The following is a 19,687-nucleotide window of genomic DNA, read 5'->3' as shown; positions in this document are numbered from 1 at the left end:
TGCTATCCGGAAGGGGCCTCTGCATTGGTTTCCGTGCCCAGCGGTGGCCGGAGAGAGATGGCCCCGTTTGCAGAAGCCTGAAGGGATCTCTGCCACTGTGGTTTCCCCTCCTGCAAAGAGGTTTGCTTGGAGAACCCCGAAGACCTCTTTGGACGAAAGCGGGGGTCCTCGACCTTCGTGAGCCAGCAGAAGCCTTCGCATCACAGGGCAGTGGGAGCGATTGCAAAATGGCTGCCGACGGAGGCGGAGCCAACCACCAAACGCCAGGGAATGCTATATCATTCGTTACTCTCTGAACACATTTAGAGTCTGGGGGCACCTTTAAGACCAACATAATTTTATTCAAGTTCTATGAGCTTTCCTGTGCGTGGACAAGTGTGGCTGTTGGTCTTAACGGTGCCACTGGACTCCAACTTCATTTATCATCTTCTTCTTTATTCTTGCATCCTGCCCTTCCTGATAGCTCAGGGCAGGTCACAGCATGTTGAATCCATCAACTTCAGAATCTCTCTCAGAGAATCTCTTTGACATTCTGGGTGCATGTCATTTTCTCAATTACTGTTCTGTATAGAGAAGCTTGGTGTACCAGACTGTTTCCTAACAGAAGGCCCAGAAACTTGTTCTTGACTGTCTTTTGAAATGTTACCAAGGCTGATATGTTCTATTCTCAAGGCCGGGTGCAATTGTTTATATTAACAAGAGAACTTTCCTATCCTTTTCCCGGTGACTTAGCATAATGGCCCTGGGGTGGTCCTGTGGGATGTGCAAGGGGGTGGGGACCCCAGGTTATTGGTTTGCTCCAAAGAACATCATCTTTCCCTGCCTTCAATGGAATATTATAAAGTCTCATGCAATCCTTTGTTCTGCACACAGGCTCTTTTGGGACCAACCCACCTGCGTCATTTTTGTTCTTCTGCAATTGAATAAAAATCATAAAAGGTCACTCTATTTGGGTCCTGCACAGTAGGCAAATGATCCCAAAAGGCCCAGACCAGGCCTTGGGCCATCAGATGCTCTGCTTACCAAGGTGCCTTTTCAAAGGAACGCAGGGTCTTAAAATAGTTTCTTGCATGCCCAGAAGCAATACTAGGCGAAAGACCCACCCACTTTTAAGCAACACTTTGTGGGTGCCACAATATGTGTCGGGGAGCACCATGACCATGCTGGGGACCCCGGAACTGAGGCAGCTGGGGAATGTGTCCACCCCATGGGAATGGAAGCCTGTTTCTAATCATTTCTACCCCCCCCCCCCCGCCCCAAACGGTCTCCTGACTGCAGCCATTTGTAGCTTCTCGTTGGAATATGGGGTAGGGAGCTGGTAACGCCCGAACCGAAGAGCGGAGCTCGCTTCAAAGACCTCCTCCACGGCAACCGTTGTGGCTCCCGCCTCTTCCCACCCCCCTGCCCAAAGTGGAGATTAAGTTTGACAAGGCAGGCAGCCGACCTGAATGAGTTTGTCTTGTGGGGCCGGCGTGGCTGAAACCAAATTGCAGGGCTCCGGAGACCACCTCCAGGATGGAGATGTTTATGTCTCATTTCGTGTGCCAAAAACTGATGTCTGGGCCCTTGGAGGCTTTGGAAGCAACATTCTGGGCAGGAAAAGGGGGGGGGGAGCAGCCCTGCCCCACGCCTCCCTCCCCGAGGACTTCGTGGCTCGCGCCATTCTGGCCAAGCGGTTCCTCTGGCCACGTTCCGCGGGAGGCTGATGGGGTGAGCCAGCAATTACGACTCTGGAAAGTAAGGGGGGAACTTGCCCTATTGCTCCCACGGCACTCGCCTTGATCCACCATCAGCAGTGGTGGGGGAGAGCGCCGATGGCAGTGTGTTCGAGGCAGGAGACGCCCAGAAGAGGTTGGTCCTCGCCAGCTCCAAGTAGAGAACCTGGGCTTCCTTGCTCTAACCAGGGCATTCTCTGCTTAGGTCCTGAGATCTGACGAAATCAAGCTAGTCTTAGGCATCCCGGTCCGGACCAATCTCCGGGCAGAGATGCATCTTTCCCGACTCCCGCTATGCAAATGTCTTTTTTGGTTGGATATTCTGAGGACTGAACCTTCTGCATGCAAAGCAAATGGAAAGGGGTATTTTTCAGTAACAGCTCAGAACTCAGCTTCCCTAATCTTCCCTGGTGTGAAATAACTGGCTGGTCCTTCCAAGCCGGTGGGTCTCCATCCACGGGGGATGAGGCTGGTCTCCTTGCTAAGGGGGCAACATGAGGGCCCAGGGCTCAAACCGGGTCCATAAAAATCACTGGAAGTCTTCAAGCAAAGGTTGGATACACGCTTTTCCTGGATGCTTTAGGATGCTTAGGGCTGATCCTGCGTTGAGCAGGGGGTTGGACTAGATGGCCTGTATGGCCCCTTCCAACTCTATGATTCTATGATTCTATGGCCTGTGTGGCCCCTTCCAACTCTATGATTCTATGATTCTATGATTCTATGAAAATTACCCTAAAGGCCACGTAAGAGTAAGAAACATAGACACAAGCCCTTCATCCGGCTCCCTTGTTAAGGACGGGGGACTGCTATTAATGAAAAAGGAGAGCAAACTATTGACAGCTGGGCACAGTGCAAACATCTGGGCTCAATTCAAAGCAGACGTCTGTGGGAAATGCGACTTTTATAGCCTTCGACAGGAGCTCAGAGTCATCTGTGCTGCAGAGGAGGCATCCTTCACGGACACGGCAGCCAAGCATCTGACCAAACAGGCAAGGTGGAATTTTTAGTACTTCCGCTGCTCCACTGTTCTCCCCGTTCCCCTCCCACAAGGCCAAGGGGGCACAGATCTGTTCCAGCAAGCTCATTAAAATGTGCCTTTGCAGCACAGAAGCTGACCGGGGGGGGGGGGGGGAGAATCACTGCCCCCCCCCCCCCGTCTCAGAACAGCCCCGATGGTCAAACAGCCGCGCATGAATGGAAACTTTGACTGCTGTTGGGGAAACGATGTGGATTCCGACTCTAAGGGGGTCTCGGAGGAGGGAGTTCCCGAACTGGTCCACAAACAACCAAGAGTGCTTTTCTCCACACGCCTTTAGCACAGTGCTGGAGGAGGAGGAAGAATAAGGAGGAGGAGGAGTTGGGTCTTATATCCCTATTTTCACTACCCAAGGGAGTCCAAAAGTAGCTTACAATTATCATCCCTTCCTCTCCCCACAGCAGACACCCTATGGGGTAGGAGGGGCAGAAAGAGCCCTAAGAGAATTGAGACTGGCCCAAGATCACCCAGCTGGCTGCATGTCGAGGTGAAGCGGGGAATCAAACCTGGCTCGCCAGATTAGAAGCTGCCAGTCTTAACTACACCAAAAAGAAGAAGGAGAAAAAGAAGAAGAAAAGCTGTTTTTTTTTATACCCCACTTTTCACTACCCTCAACAGACACCCTGGGAGGTAGGTTCGACTGAGAGAGCTCTAGGAGAACTGCTCTTTGAGAACGGCTCCAAGACAACTGTGAATCCACACCCAACTGCCTGCATGTAGAGGAATGGGGAATCCAACCCAGTTCTCCAGACCAAAGTCTGCTGCTCTTTTATCACTACACCACACTGGCTCTCAAAAATGGGTCGTGTAGTTTCTGAAAGTGGGTGGCAGGCGAGCCCACCTTAATAGCTGATGCTTCCCTTCCCATGGCTGTCTTCTGCATTCTGGAAACTCAGATCTGACCCTGCAAACAGCATCGTCCACGTCACACATTAGCTGGGTTTGTTTTTCTTCACTGCATGTACATGTTGATCAAGTAAACTGCGTCCCGATGTTAACTTGAGTGAGTTTCTAAAAAACTTAGGGGCAATTAGAGCAGGGGTGGGCAAACTGTGGCTCTCCAGATGTCCATGGACCACAATTCCCATGAGCCCAGCAGAGCTTTTCTGATGTTCTCAGGGCCCAAGATGTTAAGGGGGCAGAAGAGCTTCCAAGGAGAACTATTCCAGAGGAGGGAAAACACCATCCCCTGCAAAGCAGACATTTCTCGGGGGTTCCTCCCTCAGAAGGGGCTTATCTCTCCTCTCTCTCATTTCTCCCCACCGGCTGATGCAACAAGCGCTCGGGAAAGAGCCAAAGAAGAGACCCGCTAACCTGTAGTGGAGGCGCTGCCCGTCGGAGCTGTAATCGCGATAGATCTCGTATTCCTTCTCGAAAACTCCCGGAGGCGATGAGCTGAAAAGAGGACGAAAGGAAGTGATGTCATTGAACAAGACAAGCAGGGGAAAGACATAGTTCTTGGCAGCTCACCACTCCCTTTTTTACTTGGAGTCTCCCGGACAAGAAAAGATGGACCCTCCACCTTCTGCAGAAGTTTGAGGCAGTCAAATCTTGCAGACATCAAGCCAGTTTGCCAGCCTAATCAGGATTTTCAAGCAGGTGATCCTAGGGTTGCCAACTTCCAGGCAATGCCTAGAAATCTTCCACAATTATGGCTTATCCCTAAATGGCAGAAATTAGTTCCCTTGGAGAAAGCTGGCTGCTCTGGAGGGTGGACTCTATGACATTAGAACCCACTAAGGTTATAACCCTTCCCTAAACCCACACCTTCCCCAGGCTCTGACCCCAAATATTCAGGAATGTCCCAACCAGGAGTTTGTGACCCTAATAGGCCTAGAAATGTCTGCTGGAAGAAGGAAGGGGGTCAGGACATTCTGTAAGCCAGGTCTTATTTATTATGAATTCATTTCCAAAATTTACATCCCACCATTTTTCCCCCTCTGATGAACCAAGAAGTGAACAAATTAAAACATATATATAATGAAATCACCATTGAAACAACATTAAATCAATTAAAATAGAGCCACAATTTGTACAAAGATGTAAAAACAAAAAGTTCGGTGAAGCGGGGGGAGCACCACATGAGACAAAAAAGTTTACACCCACTGGCAGAAGCCAGCAACAGAAGGGGACGGCCAGATTCTCCGAGACAGAAAATTCCAGAGTTTTGGTGCCTGACAGAGAAGGCCCTGCCTAATCAAAGAAGATGGGGGCACCCAAAGATGGGCCACTGAAGAAGGCCATAGTGGTCAGGTGAGTTCAAAACAAACTGGGCGGTCATTCATCCAACTTTTCCCCTTGGCTTTTAAGTGGAAATTGCTGCAGATCCATACCCAGAAAATACTGGGTATGAAACCTGGCAACAAGAAAACCTGATCCATTACATGCCCCCCCACACACACACACACACACACACACAAACACAACTGTGTACAATCACAGTACCACAGGCTTGCAGAATTTGCACCCAAACCTTGCAACCCAGACTCAGTGTACAAAGAGTCCCAACTAACCCCCCTACTGCTATAATTCACGCCTAAGGCATCTAAGATAATCAACCACATGGACAGAAAACGGAGCAAAGCAATAAAAGAGCAAATGGCAGACTCGGGCATGGTTTTGACAGCACCCTGCCTGACCCCGGTTTGGATCCCCCTTTCAATCATAGAAGCTTGCTGGGGGACCCTGAGCCCATCACAAACTCTCAGCTTGGCCAACCTCACAGGGCTGTGGCTGTCCGCGAACAGAGGGAGGAGAGAATGAAGAGTTAAGAGCCACTGTGATTCCAAAATAGAGGGAGAAAAGCGGGACAGAAAGAAATAAATGCTCTTGCATCTCTGCTCTCCAGCAATGCAGCCTGGAAGCTCAATAAAGAGGTCGGCCTCGTCATGAGACGCACTTGGGGAAGACGCTCCCTCCCCAAACCCCCATTTTGGCAGTCCCAGAAACCTCCGTGCGTAGACAAGCATCCTTTGCATGTACTGTTCAGATCCTAGCACAATGGATAAGGCCCGAGTCTTCAGGGAAGAGCTCTCAGCCGCCAGACCCCCCCCCCTTCCCCGTCCGATCGCCAAGATCTTTGCTGGAAAGAGAAGTCTCAATTGGCTTTCCAGACATCGCTTGGCACCCTGCCCAGGAGAAGAAAGAGAGCCCGGCACGTTGGAGTGGGCAGTGCAGAGCATGCTTGCCTGGGGGGGGGGAGCAGAGGAACAGCATCTGCTGTCAAGAGCAGCCCGGCGGGGCCTGGAGCGTCGGAAGAAAGGTTGCTTTGCTTAGCAACGCGTTCGTTCCCTTGGACACGTACAGAGAGCGGAGCCTGCCGCAGAATCAAAAAGGCTCTGGGAGGGGGCCGGAAGCATCTCTGCAGAAGCCTGGGAGGCCCGGAAATCAAAATGGAAGGGCAGGAGGGCTTGCTTCTGCAGCGTTCGCAGGCCTACACAAAAGGCCGTCAGGAGGGCCCCGCTGGATTAGACCATCTTGTCCAGCATCCTCTCTCACACAGTGGCCAACTGGTCCATCTGGAGGGCCAACAACAGGGCAGAAACACTGAGGCCTTATCCAGATAACGAGCTCAGAAGAGCCTTGCTGGTCAGGCCAGGGAAGGTCCATCTAGTCCAGCCTCCCGTCTCACCCAGGGGCCAGCCAGTCCCTCTGCAGGGCCAACAGCAACGCAGAGAAGTCAAGTTCTTCATAAGAACTTCAGAAGAGCCCTGCTGGGTCAGACTAGTTGTCCATCCAGACCAGTCTCCTGTTTCACACAGGGGCCAGCCAGTTCCTCGGGAGGGCCAGCAACAAGGCACGGAGGCCGAGGCCTTCCCTGAGGTTGCCTCCCAGTACCGGGACGTTCAGAGGTTGATTGCCTCCGGGTGTGGATATTCCCTTTAGTCGCTAGGCTTGTCATCTGGTTACTGGTCAATCAGCATTTCTACAATCTCGTCAGGTCCAGCATAGCTGGCAGCTCATGAACCTGCCGGTCAGCCAACACCATCTTTTGAAGCTTCTCCCCTTGGAGGGTAAACAGCTAGACCCACTCCGTCTGTCTTGCCCTCGCATGCTTGTGCTGCTGGCTTTTCGTGCTCTTTTACTTATTGTTTTTATCGTGCTGCTTGCTAGTTTCACTGACTGGTGCAGTTTTCATGCTTGATAGAGAAAAGGTAATGACGAAGGGGTAGAGTCTCTTTCAGATGTTCCTGCTTGCAGAACTTCCTGCATCTTGGCATAGTCTAAGACAGGGGTAGTCAAACTGCGGCCCTCCAGATGTCCATGGACTACAATTCCCATGAGCCCCTGCCAGCAAATGCTGGCAGGGGCTCATGGGAATTGTAGCCCATGGACATCTGGAGGGCCGCAGTTTGACTACCCCTGATATAAGAGGTCTTTACTAGGGGAATGTCCCGACTTGGGTGGCCCAGGCTAACCAGATCTCAACAGATCTTGGAAGCTAAGGAGAGTCAGTCCTTGCTAGTACATGGATAGGAGACCCCCCCCCCCCAAGGAAGACCAGGGTAGCTCCACAGAGACCGGCACCGGCTGACCACCTCTCAATGTCTCTTGCCTTCCTCCCCAACATAAACACCTAGCTAGTCCCGCATCCTCACTTCCTCCTCCTCCTGCGTACTCCACAGATACGTGGCCGTCCGAGGTCTCCATACCAGGACAGAGCTTTGGCCCAGAAGCCAAAGAGAAATCGAGAGCATTTTGAAACGGCAAAACCTGCAAGTGAGCCGTTAGAATAAAAAGAAACAACATGCCTAAGCAGCAAGTAAAAGCAGGCTGCGGAGTCAAGTAGCTGGCTCGTGTCAAGGGAATGACAAAAAGGGCCTTTTGTGAGAAACGGAAGAAGCAATTAACTCCCGGGATGTGCAGAGATTGCAAGAACCTCTTTCTTGGCACCTGCAGGAGGGAGAGAACAGTGATGTCACTTGACAGATGACAAATGGCACGTCGGAAAATGAAGGGGGGGGGAGGAGGGGGGATTGACAAGGCTTCGGGCGTTTTAACAAGGAGAGCCAGAGGCTACACGAAGCGACTGGGGGAACCCTCTGCGCTCCCAAGGGAAGTGAGAAAATTCCATTCTCCATCTTTGGAGATTTTAAAACAGAGGCCGGAGAGCCATTTGATGGAGAGGCTGATTCTGTGAAGGCTCAAGGGGTGGCAGGTGACAGTGGGTGAGCGAGAGGGTTGTGAGTGTCCTGCATAGTGCAGGGGGTTGGACTAGATGACCCAGGAGGTCCCTCCCACCTCTATGATTCTAACATAATTAATTTTTGCTTTATATTCCCACTGTCACGATGGAAGGTCATAGTCTGACGAAGAGTGCTTGCACCCGAAAGCTCACGCCTTGAATAAATCTTTGTTGGGCTTAAAGGTGCCTGATTGGACTCCGGTTGTTTGGTGCTACTTCAGACCAAGACACCCATTTGACTCCAAGTGAGGCCGAACCAAAGCAGAGGACACAGAGAAGAGGAGAAGGATGTAATCCACTTCACGTGCCTCCCTGGGCAAAATGGTCACATATGAATACAGCAAATAATCTGCTGCCAGCCCAAATTCAACCCAAAGAATTCCAGATGCATTATAGTCCTGGCCTCCTTCTCCTCTAAACCCAACGAAGTACAAGAAGTGTAAAGGGGAGAAGTTAAAGGCCCATATTTCATATCTCATGCAACTTAAAAAAATCAGAACCCAGAGGGCAAACCCAGAACAAAGGGGGGGATCAGGAAAATGCTTACGACAGACGTTACATATCGTAAAACGACCCCGAGCCCACAGGGATTGGCGTCAAACAAATTTAATTAATAATTAATCGCTCAAGGCATGAAACATTAGAGTTTGTCTGTGGAAGATCCAGATTCAAATCCTTGCCCTGTCACAAATCCCTCAGACAGACAGACAGACAGACTCATGGTTTCTGAGCTCAGGTTTCCGCCGCGGAGAAGGGAAATGAGATCGTAATTGCGAAATGCCTGGTGGAACGAACAGTGTCACTGAAAGTAATCGCTTAGATTTAGAGATTGCTTTTCGAGAGACCCTCAAAGTGACAGGTAGGAATACCAGCAGAGATGGCTCCCTCCTGTCAGCTGAGAGCCGATTAATTTCCCCTGCCTTTAATTGCCTTCCCAGAGACGCTGACCTTAGTTCTGAACTTGGCGGAGGAGCAATTGGGGAGAGGGATTTCTGCTTTACCTGCTGAGCAGTTTTCCACCTGGCGCAAACCAGTCCGGCCACCTACCCCTGAGAGCTGCAGGCCCTTCTGGAGGCAAGGAAGGCGGCTGGAGGTTATTGCTTCTCACCTGACAACTCTGAAGCCAAATGCTATGAGTCTGAGAAGGTCAAAACGTGCTACAGGCAAGAGAAATTGCAGGAAGGAGCCTGTGTTGCAGGCAATGCACAGGCCCAAGCAAAATCCTCAATAATAGGCATAGAGAATCCTTTCTCCGCTTTTTTTACCATTGAGAAACCCCTGAAATATTCTTTAGGCTTCAAACCCCAGAAGTAGCATAATGGTGCAGAATACCATTGGAAAGCACAGCTGTGGCCACGCCCACCCAGAGCTCCTCCCCTTCCCACCAACTTGAAGCTCCTCACTGGCCATTCTGGGAGGGCACGTCGGGTCGACATGACCATATAGGGTCATATCACCCAATTAACAAATTTTAAAAATATATTAAAAACTGATTAATTCCCACCCATTCGGGAAACCCTTCCAACATTTCCAGGAAACTCCAGAGTTTCACAAAATCTGGGGCCATAAGCTAGGAGTAGCTACTGTTATAACAACCTTATACTCTCTTTAAGAGACATATATTTACTAATCTGAAGTTTGTCTGAAAACTATAAATTTAATGTCCCTTGACAAAGCCAGTGGGCGAAACACATTGGGACTGTTTTGTACAATAAAGAATAAAGAAATAATAGAAGATTCAAGACTCCACAGAAGTCTATTTTGGATACTGTACTTGCCACCTTGGTATCCCAGAGCCTCTATACTTGATATGTATTTCATCCTTTGAAGGCCGCAACCCTGCAGCCCTGATCTCACCCCCTTCAGAAGCCTTGTTTGACCCCCAAACTCAAAGCACAATTAAAAGCAACACAATTTGAGTCCCTCAGGGGCACCAAAACTGCCATTTTGACAGGGTGCAAACCAAAGAGTGGAGAATTCTTCAGGGAAGGGTTAGAGCAGGCGTAGTCAAACTGCGGCCCTCCAGATGTCCATGGACTACAATTCCCATGAGCCCCTGCCAGCGAATTGTAGTCCATGGACATCTGGAGGGCCGCAGTTTGACTACCCCTGGGTTAGAGAGATGGAGACGCTGACTTTGCACTTTGATATTGTAGTTTAATAAAGAGGGTTTATTATTTTGCAGCAGTACTTTTTGACTAACTCCTCGTAGTTTGCACCCTCGGCCTGCCGGGAGAGACCCCCATGGCGGCTGCCCTCTAACGTGTCTGCAGGTGCCACTGGATGGGCAAGAAAAGATCCTCTCCCCACCCCAATTCTGCGGAAGACCACCTGTTGCCTCCTCCCAGCTGATCTTTAATTACCAGTAACACTGATCTGCTAATTGCTATTATTAATTATATTAATGATCCCTGTTTGCAGCCTCCAGTGGATTGTGCAACCAAGATGCTGAATTCCAGCTCCAACAAGCGATAATACTGCAGCTTTCCTACTACTAGTCATGTGCACCCAAAAACAAATTTGGACCTTTTCAGATTGGGCTGAGCCTGAATCATCCTGAATCTCCCTTCACTGGGTTGAATTTTGTTGAGTCGATTTGGCTGAGTCTAAAACGGTCTGTTTTTTTTTTTCAAATACACCCCCCCCCCAAATATCTTCCCAGGCAGCAAAGAACTTCTGCACTGCCTGTGAAATTGGGAGGGAGGCATGTAAAGGGCACAGCAAGCAGCTGACCTGTCATGATTCACTGTTTGGTGTGTTCTTTAAATGCCTCCCCCCCCCCCTCAAGTCTTCTCAGGAAGCAGAGACATGGCCTGAGAGGGCTGGGGGGAGGCATTTAAAAGGCCCACCAAGCAACTAATTATGACAGCTCAGCTGCTTGGTACGCTCTCTTCCTTCACCCAGACCCTTCCTTTAAACTGTCCCAATTGTGGCCAAATTGCAATTCAGACACCGCTGGTTTGGCCAGTTTAAAGTACAGGAATGGGTGATTCTGTTCGGATAGGTCCAGAAAGTATCTGAACCAACATTGATTCAGGTACTTTTCAGCTTCTCTGAACTGAATCACCCACCTGTACCTCATACCTGGATTCTGGGCCTTGAGAATTAGGCTGGAAGCACCCAGGGGGGAGGACGCCAATCACAGACACCAAGGCCATCGGCCTGGCAGATTAAAATCTCCCATCTGCACTGTGCTTAATTCTTTGCCCTTTAATCAGAGGCAGACAAGTGAGGACCCTGAAGTGCAAGTGTGCTAGAGCCCCGTGCCCAAGACTGCTTCCAAAGGCCGACCCCCACAAAAGACATCATAGGAATCTAACCAGGATTTGAGCAAACCGTGGTTCGCTGTAGGCAAGGGACATTTTCCTAGGAACAAAACAGAACGGAGGAAGCATTTCTCCTCCCCCCCCCCAGTTCCAGTTTTACACCTCTACATGTGAGCGCGCAGGAAGCTGCCCCATACAGAATCAGACCCAGAGCCCCAATCAGGATCAGTACTGCTTCCTCAAACTTGCTGAAGCTCTCTAGTGTGAGAACATTCCTATCCCCTCCTGCCTGGTCCTAACTGGGCAAAGGACATGCCAGCAGGCCAGGGGATTGAACCTGGGACTTCCTGCAGGCCAAGCAGAGGCTCTGCCACTGAACCAGGGTCTCAGGCCAAGGTCTTTCCCATCCCCTCTTGCCTGGTCCTTTCAACTGGAGGCACCAGGGATTGAACCTGGGATCTTCTGCATGCCAAGCAGAGGCTCTGCCACTGAGCCACGGCCCCTCCCAATAAAGATGACACACACATGAAGGTGCCTAATGCTGAAACAGATCATCTGTCTCTCAGGATCATTAGTGTCCACTCAGGCTGGCAGCAGCTCTCCAGATCTCAAGCAGAGGTCTTTCTACCTGGAAATGCCGGGGATTAGACCTGGGTCCTTGTGCATGCTGAGCAGACGCTCTGCCACTGAGCTATGGCCCTCCCCGCAATCTACAAGGCTTCAGAGTCCGGCCTGCTTCTGCCACCTGGGGGTTACCTTTCTGTTTCCTCTTTGACGGTGGCGAACTGGGACGCCTGGCGGTTCGGCCGGCTCTGCTCCGGCACCTTCTCGCCGCCCTCCAGCTCCTGTTCCAGGGAAGAGCTGGTGCTCCCTTCCCGGCTGACATTGCTGCTGCGGCCGGGGCTGTTCTCGGTGGAGGCCCGGGGGGACTCCGTGTTCTGCTTCAGGGTCTGCAGCTTGGCCAGCGGGATGATGTCGCAGTTCTGCGGCCGGTGCCACACCGTCCGCTGCGTGGTGGCATTATAGTAGTAGAAGCGCGAGGTGTTGGGGTCAAAGAGCTCCCACCACTGGTTCTCGTTGGTGCGCTTGATGCGGACGCCGGCGGGCGGGTCCCACACGCACTCCCCCGTGATCAGGTTGGCGTACATGCGCTCCCGCGTCCGAGGCTCTATGATTTCCACCCATTCTAGCCTGCAAGAAAAGGCAGAGAGACGTGAAGTTAAAAAGCTGGCAATTCTCTGTGCGACAATCAGCAGCTCTGGACCAAGTTAGGGGGCTTCCAACTAGCCCGTCCCTCTAGGATCAGGACAAAATGCCCCTTGGAAGGTGTTGGTGGAAAGTGTATTTAATTTTTTAATTACTTTTCTGCCCCTCTTGGAATGCCACACTAGTTGCAGAACAAAGGAGTAAAAATAGTATAAAATTTAAAATGAATAAAATAAAACCAATCATCGGCGGTCTCCTGTCCTGCTTAACTTCTGAGATCTTCCGAGATCAGGCTAGCTTGGACTATCCAAGTCAGGGCACCTCTAGCAGGACCAGGTGCAAAACACTTCAATGCAACTGCCACACAACCATGGATACGAAGCATCAGATCTTATTTATTGCAGTGGCACGCAACCACGTACCACAGACTCCCAGACACAAAAAGGGGAAGGTGCAGTTGAGAAACCGGATGAAGCCGTCCTGCTCACAAGTGCAAAATTCCTGGACAATCTGAAGCCGGAAGGGGGGAATGTACGGAGACGGGTTTTCTCCATCTTTCTTGCCCAGTTAAAAACGGAAATTTGTGGGATACTGACTTTGTTAGCCAACCCTGTCCTTATTTTAACACTTTACCATCCAAAAATGCATTACTTAAACCAGGGTTGGCACACAAAAGCTACACTGCTTGGCAAATGGAAGCATCATCGTCTTGGAGGCAGCAGCATGGGCTGCCCAGTCACACCCACGTTATGGCAACCCCCTGGTGATTGATTCACTGACGGATTGATTGACTGATTCTTCACCATTCCCTGGAGGCTCAGGGCGGATTACAAAAGGATTAAAAATACTACAAATTAAGGTCTTAGAATTGTTTTAAACTTAATCAATATTAAAAGTAAAACCAGTTAATTCATAAAAGGGGGAGGCATAATAAAACTCATGCAGATTGACTTTAGCTGGAAGGGTTGTAGACAGGGAAGGCCGGGAAGAACAGCTCTGTCTTGGAAGCCCTGCGGAGCGGTTTAGGGTCCCACGGGGCCCTGATCTAGTTTGGCAGAGCTCAGAAGGCCCTGGCCCTAGCAGAGTTCAATTTTGCTTCCTCGGGCAAATGTTCATTAGAACGTAACGTTCATTTGGGTGGGGGGAAGCGGTGGTCCCGTAGGTCCTACACCGTTCAGAGCTTTGAAGGCGAGGACCAAAACCTTGAATCTGACCTGGTCCTTAGCCTGGAGCCAGTGCAGGTGGGAGAACACAGGTCGTAGGTGAGCTCTCCACGTAGGTGAGCTCTTACATTCTTGGAGGGGTGGGACAGGGGGAGAATTTCCATGCCCCTCCTGTGTAAGGTCTCCTTTCTCAGACTGCATCCACGGTGGCTCTGGATAAAAGGTAACCTGGGGAGTAAAGTACATCTTTGCATGGTGGTCTCCCGAACATACCACCAAGATACACGTCACACAGGAGCTGCGCAGTTTCCTGACTGTCTCCCTTTCATTTTTTCTCCTTTTAAAGGGGCCACGATTTGGAGCACAAGAGGGCTGTGGAGAGAAGGGGGCACTTGAACCTTCTCCCTCCCATCGCCGGTCCATTCCGAGCAACACCCCTCATGCTGCTTCCAAACCAACAAGGAGGGAGAGAAAGATACCAGGGGGTCCCTGTCTTTTTTTTCATGGCGCTGCGGAGGGGTACCCGGAGTCAGATGCAGCCGAAAGAGGGCGATTTTGAGCGGAGAAAGGGCAAAGGCAACTTTGCACCCCTCCCACACAACAGCTGCTTCGGCCCACGGAGTTGGATGCATTTGGCCAGCAGAGACGCTTCTCACCGGCAGAAGGAGCCCTCTTGTTCTAAGCATCTTGGACCAGAGGAGAAGGTCAGAGTGGCGCAACGTATCCGAACGGGCTTTTGATTCTGACTGACGGACCGCGCTCATTACAACAGACTTATCAATATCAGAGGCATGGTGTCAGAAGCACGGAGTCACATCAGATAGCGTCACCTGATCCAGGTGAGCCTTGGGCTCTTGGCAGGTGTCACAGTAACCTCCCTACCTTGCTGTCTGTCCTCCAGCCCCAGAGAAAATCTCGCTTTACTTATTTTTCTGTAAAGGAACAGACCCTGGCCTCCCATGCATGCATCAGAGAAGGTCACGTAGTTTTTAAAAAATTAATTACGCAGGTGGCCATGACAATGCGCGTAAGCAAGATATGCCTGCAGTACACGACAGCTGCTATGCAGGTGGGCGACGTGGTTGCAAAGGGGGGGTTGGAAGCCTGGACGGGATGGGCTGGCATTGGCTGGGAAGATCACAGGCTGCAGCAGGAGCTCTAAATTTTTAATCTGCCACCCCCACCACCCCTGCAGGATGCAAAACGTTGCTGTAAGCCCCTGCTCAAGCCACAAGTCAAAAAGGTAGGACGTAAGGACTGCAAAGAAGGCGATTTTATTTCTACAGGTATATTTATGACCTCTCGCGTCTGATACCCAGACTTTGGCCATTCGTTCCTCAATATCCATGAACCCCGAGGCCATCAGCCAACTCTTAGATTCCTCTTTGGGGGGACAGGGGGAGAAACCAACTGTATCTTGGCTTGTATCTTTTCCTAAGCCTTCCAAGCACAGCCCACCTTAGCTTTCAGAAAGCGGAAAGGCAATATTTGCCGGGGATAAGATACAAAGAAAAGAGCACAAGCCATGGAAACATTCAAGTCTAACCACAAGGACTGTTTCTTCAGCAATCTGGCACCGAAGAGAGCTTCCTCGTTTCAGTCCTAGAATGTATCTGGGCAAAGGTTGGATGAAGATGGAGGAGGAGGAGGAGGAGGAGGAGGAGGAGGAGGAGGATGGGCTGTTTTTTATACCTCGCTTTTCACTACCTGAAGGAGTCCCAAAGTGGTTTACAAACTCCTCTTCCTCTCCCAACAGACACATCCTGTCAGTCATGGAAGGCAAAGAGGTCTGTAAGCCACTCTGGGACCCCTTCAGGTGGTAAAAAGTGGGATATAAAAACCAGCTGTCAGTGAAGTAGGTGGGGCTGAGAGAGTCCTAAGAGAACTGCTCTGCAAAGAGAACAGCTCTACGAGAACTGTGAGCAACCCAAGGTCACCCAGCTGGCAGCATGCGGAGAAAGAATCAAGCCCCGTTCTGCAGATGAGTACCCGCCACTCTTAAGCACAACGCCAGGCTGGTTCCCGGAACAGGAGGGGGTGGGGAAGAAGGGGGGGAGAACTGCAGAGCCACCCCTGGCAAAACAGACAGAAACACACATTTGGGTAGGGAGCCCCCTCTCTCTCGACCATCCCATGGGAAAGGGTGGGGGTGGGAAGGAAAGAGAGAGAAGGTCAGGAGCCGGAAGGCTGAGGGACGTCGGCTTGCCTAAGGGTGCCCGCTGCATGGGCTTGCAAGTTCATGCGCCCCTCGTTCTCAGCCCCTCTGCCCCACGGACACTTTTCAAGCAGCAGTTCTGAGCTATGCCTCGGGAAGCGACTCCAAGCTGGGCTCCTCTGCTTCCTCCTGCACCTGCCAGGTGTGCAAACACAGCCCGGCTCTGCACACACGCTTCTCCTTGGGCTACCTTGCCCGGGGAAAGGGCCACACGGCCAGGACGTGTAGCCCCCTTCATCCTACCCAACGCCCCACGGCTCCTGCGCAAGCCCCACGGCCGCGGCTACCTTGTCTGGAGGAAGGGTCCCAGCCCCGGCTCCCCGCCTTCTCCATTCGACTCCCCTTCCGAGTCCCGCACAGATCGGCTTCTCCAACGGTGCCGTCCGCCAATTAAGCCGGGAGGTTCCGCCGCCTCCCCGGCCAGCCACCTGCCTCCCCGCCAGATGCGCCCCTTGGTCTGCCGGGCCTCAGCAGGCAGCCTCTGGCTAGAAGGCTTGCAGCTGGCTGGCAGGCGCAGCTGCCCAGGGAAACCGGCTGGGCTTGCACAAATCCGGCTCTGGCATGCCACAGAAGCAGGCGCCAGGTGGAAAGGGGGTGCGCCTGCAAGCCGGAAAGCGTCACTCAGCCAATCCTCTACGAGGGGGGGGGGGAGGCAGTGCCCTAATTGGAACGCCTTCGCAGTTGGCCATGTCGATACCAAGAGCTTTGAGCAGTGGGCAGAGCCCTTCAAATCGCCCACGGAAAAGGCCTCTTGGAGGCATTGGTGGAGATTCCAAATAGCTGGCTCCCGAATGTCTATGTTCCAGCAGCTTCTTCAGAGACCAGCAGGACTGTCAGGGCCTGAGCTTGCAAGAGTCAATGTTTCCTTTGACGGAGGGAGCTTTGACTCAAAACCCGTTGAAAACCAACAGAGCTCTCCTCTGGACCCATCTTCGTCACCCCCAAATGAACAAGCAAGGGCCTCATCGCAGCAGTCAAAGAAACCCAAAGGGGTACAGCCTACCCCCCCCCCCAATCCCTCAGGCAGAGGCCCTTTTCCCTGGCAGGCATATTGCGTTGGGAAGGCTCACGCTGGCAGAGGAAAGCAAGACAGATCCAAGAGCCCCTACGGAGACCACAGCAGATCCCCCCCCCACACACACACCCCACTCCAGGGTAGCTGCCACGCCCCAGGGCTTGCAAAAACTCCCTACCCAGGTGCCACCAGTCCATGTGCCTGTCAGGATCAGCCCTCCGATCTCTGCCATGATTTGTGACTGACCAGAGAAACTCCATGTTGGTTTGATGTGTGTGTCTGAAGAACCTTTTGTAACCTTACAAAACCTTACGGTGCCAAGGCTTGCTTTTGGAGAGCTCCCCCATGCACACTTCCAGACACATATTCTGCCCAGCTTCACTGAGAAGAGGCACGCAGGGGTGTGGGGGGAACAGAGGTGCAGGTGGGGGGCTGGTGGAGGGGAACGGGTTCCTAGGCCGCTCTCTGCCCGGGGTCCCCCCAAACCTGGAACCAGCCCTGCCCCACCCCCATTATTTTAGCCCTGCAGAGTTTATATGTGCTCCAGAGACCAAAGGGGATGCAGGGCAAATGCGCCTCACCTATGGCAGGATACAAGAACCTTGAGCGTTCCAGACCCGAGGGTTAGCAGTCATTCACAAAACCAGGGTTCCTCCTGCACAAGGCGGGAGACAGCTGCCCAGCTTGGTGGACAGAGCTTTTTCCAACGGTGTCCTCCGCCAATCAAGCCGGGAGATTTCACCACCTTCCTGTGAGGCTGAGAGAGCTCTGACAGGAGTGCTCTCTGAGAACAGCCCTATCAGGGCTGTGATGAGCCCAAGGTCACCCAGCTGGCTGCATGTGGAGGAGCGGGGTATCAAATGCATCTCGACAGATTAGAAGCCGCTGCTGCTCTTAACCACAACACTGAGCTGGAACACTGTCATGTTTCTCATGCTGGGCCTCAAATGACGCACGTGTGACATGTCACGCTGATGCTGGGGACACACTCTTCTTCCCACAGGCTCATTCGATGTTAACACGTAAGGACCAGCAACCAGGCAAAAGGCCTGGCGGGGACGGCCCAGGCTAGAATCATAGATAATCACAGAATCACAGAGTTGGAAGGGACCTCCTGGGTCATCTAGTCCAACCCCCTGCACCATGCAGGACACTCACAACCCTCTCACTCTTCCACTGTCACCTGCCACCCCCTTGAACCTTCCCAGAATCAGCCTGACCTGATCCCATCCAATGTGGGAAGCCAAGCAGGGTCAGCCCTGTTTAGAATTTGGTTGGGAGCCCACCAGGGAAGTCCTGGGTTGCTACGAAGAGGCAGGCAAGAGCCAACCACCTCTGAATGTCCCTTCTTGCAAACCCCATACCACGGCTTCAACCTTCACATGCAAAATCCTGGCCTGATCCCAACTGGGATGGCCCAGCTAGCCTGGCCTCAGCAGACCGGATGGGAGACTCAGCCCTCGGGTGGGAGGCCGGCTGGAAGCCCAGGGTCGCTACGCAGAGGCAGGCGATGGCAAACCAAACTCATCGCAAGTGGGCTGTGACCAGCCCCATCACAGTCTCCCTCAGAACCCGGCCGGCCCAAGCGGCTTCCGGACTTCAAACCCAACAGGAGCGCCGTGCGGCAGACCCCCCTGCGAGGTCTCACGGGAGCCCAAGTGCTGGGCTGGCTTCTTTGAACACCAGGGCCTGCCGCACGGGGAGAGAAATGCATCTCCGCTTCCCTGCAGCACGAGACGCCGCTGTTCCCTTCCCCAGACCAGGCGTCTCCATAGGGCTGTGACAGCCGCGGAAGCCAATGGGAAGAGACGGCACTGGCCAAATGTGCCGGCACGTTGCTATGGCTCTCCTCGCGCATCGCTCTTTCTCCCCCCCCCCCGAACCTCTGAGCACCAGCACGCCTCCCCCTCCCCTGCGCAATCACCCTCCCCCTTGCGGCAGAGCGGAGGCCCCCCCCCCTCTAATCCAGCAGGTATTCTTAGCCTGCCTGGGCGGCTCCAGGAGGGGACTGATCCCTGTTTGCTTTAGGGGAGGCACCAGGGGGGGGGGATAAAAGGCAGGGGGGGCACCTTCTCTCTTGGAAAACGAAAGGCCCAGAGCGTGTGAGAATGAGGCGTTTGGTTTCAAGCCGCAAAAGATGGCCGGGGATGCTGAGCCAAACAAGCAAGGGGGCAAGGGGGCAAGTGACGCCCACCATCTCCTCCGAAAGCAGAGGTTGCCTCTGATTTGGGATTTCTTTCAAGTGCCGGGAGAGCAACAGGCCAGAGGGGCGCTGAAAGCCTCCCTCCCCGCTGGGCTGCTTCTCCTTTGTCCTTTTATCGACCACGGGTGCCACGCTGAGGCTGATGGCCTTTGATGCTGGGAAATAAGGAGGGAGGGGGAGCCGAAGAGGGCCAGGCTCCGGGGGGGGGCAGGTAGAGGGGGGGAGACAACACGAGAGGGGGCTGCACTGCAGCCTCTGCTGTTGGGGAAGGGTCTCCCTATTGACTGGCAGGGCCTCCAAAAGGCAAGTGGGAAGCAGTCAGTGGGCTGAGAGGCGAGGGCTGGACGCTGGAGCCCAGGTCCCCTTATCCGCCCCAAATTGCCGCCTTCCTCAGCAGGGCAAAACAACCGGAACCGAAATCTGCACCTAGACGCCAGGTGCGCGAGGGTTTGGATTGCGGCATGAGGACCCGGTCAGCTCCCTTCTTGGCTCTGCAAGCGGGAGGAGCGGGGGAGGGGGAGGGGGAGGAAACCGCTCAAGTGCCAAGCATACGCTTGGGATGCAAAGGCCCTCCGTTCGAATCCTGGCCCCTCTAGCTGGACTCAGGACTAGCAGGGCCGGGACAGACCCCAGAAAACTCTCCAGCTCTAGGAATCGGTTAGCAAGGCAGTACCCAAAGGCAA

General features: G+C 52.8%; 1 protein-coding gene across 2 annotated transcripts in view; it reads right to left on the bottom strand.

Annotated features, from left to right (window-relative positions):
- Window positions 1-19,687, bottom strand: part of ARHGAP39 (Rho GTPase activating protein 39) — a 125,773-nt gene that overhangs the window by 49,317 nt on the left and 56,769 nt on the right. For both annotated transcript variants that reach the window (XM_077351342.1, XM_077351343.1), the window contains exons 2-3: window positions 11,959-12,393; window positions 4,066-4,146 (exon numbers count right to left, since the gene is read on the bottom strand). In XM_077351342.1, coding sequence (XP_077207457.1) covers window positions 4,066-4,146; window positions 11,959-12,393 — 516 coding nt within the window. The remainder of the gene's footprint in view (window positions 1-4,065; window positions 4,147-11,958; window positions 12,394-19,687) is intronic.

This window comes from Paroedura picta, chromosome 9, assembly GCF_049243985.1.
Source record: "Paroedura picta isolate Pp20150507F chromosome 9, Ppicta_v3.0, whole genome shotgun sequence".
In the NCBI taxonomy this organism is placed as follows: domain Eukaryota; kingdom Metazoa; phylum Chordata; class Lepidosauria; order Squamata; family Gekkonidae; genus Paroedura; species Paroedura picta.
Note: the sequence above shows the minus strand (reverse complement) of the source record. Positions and strands in the feature narration are given on the sequence as shown.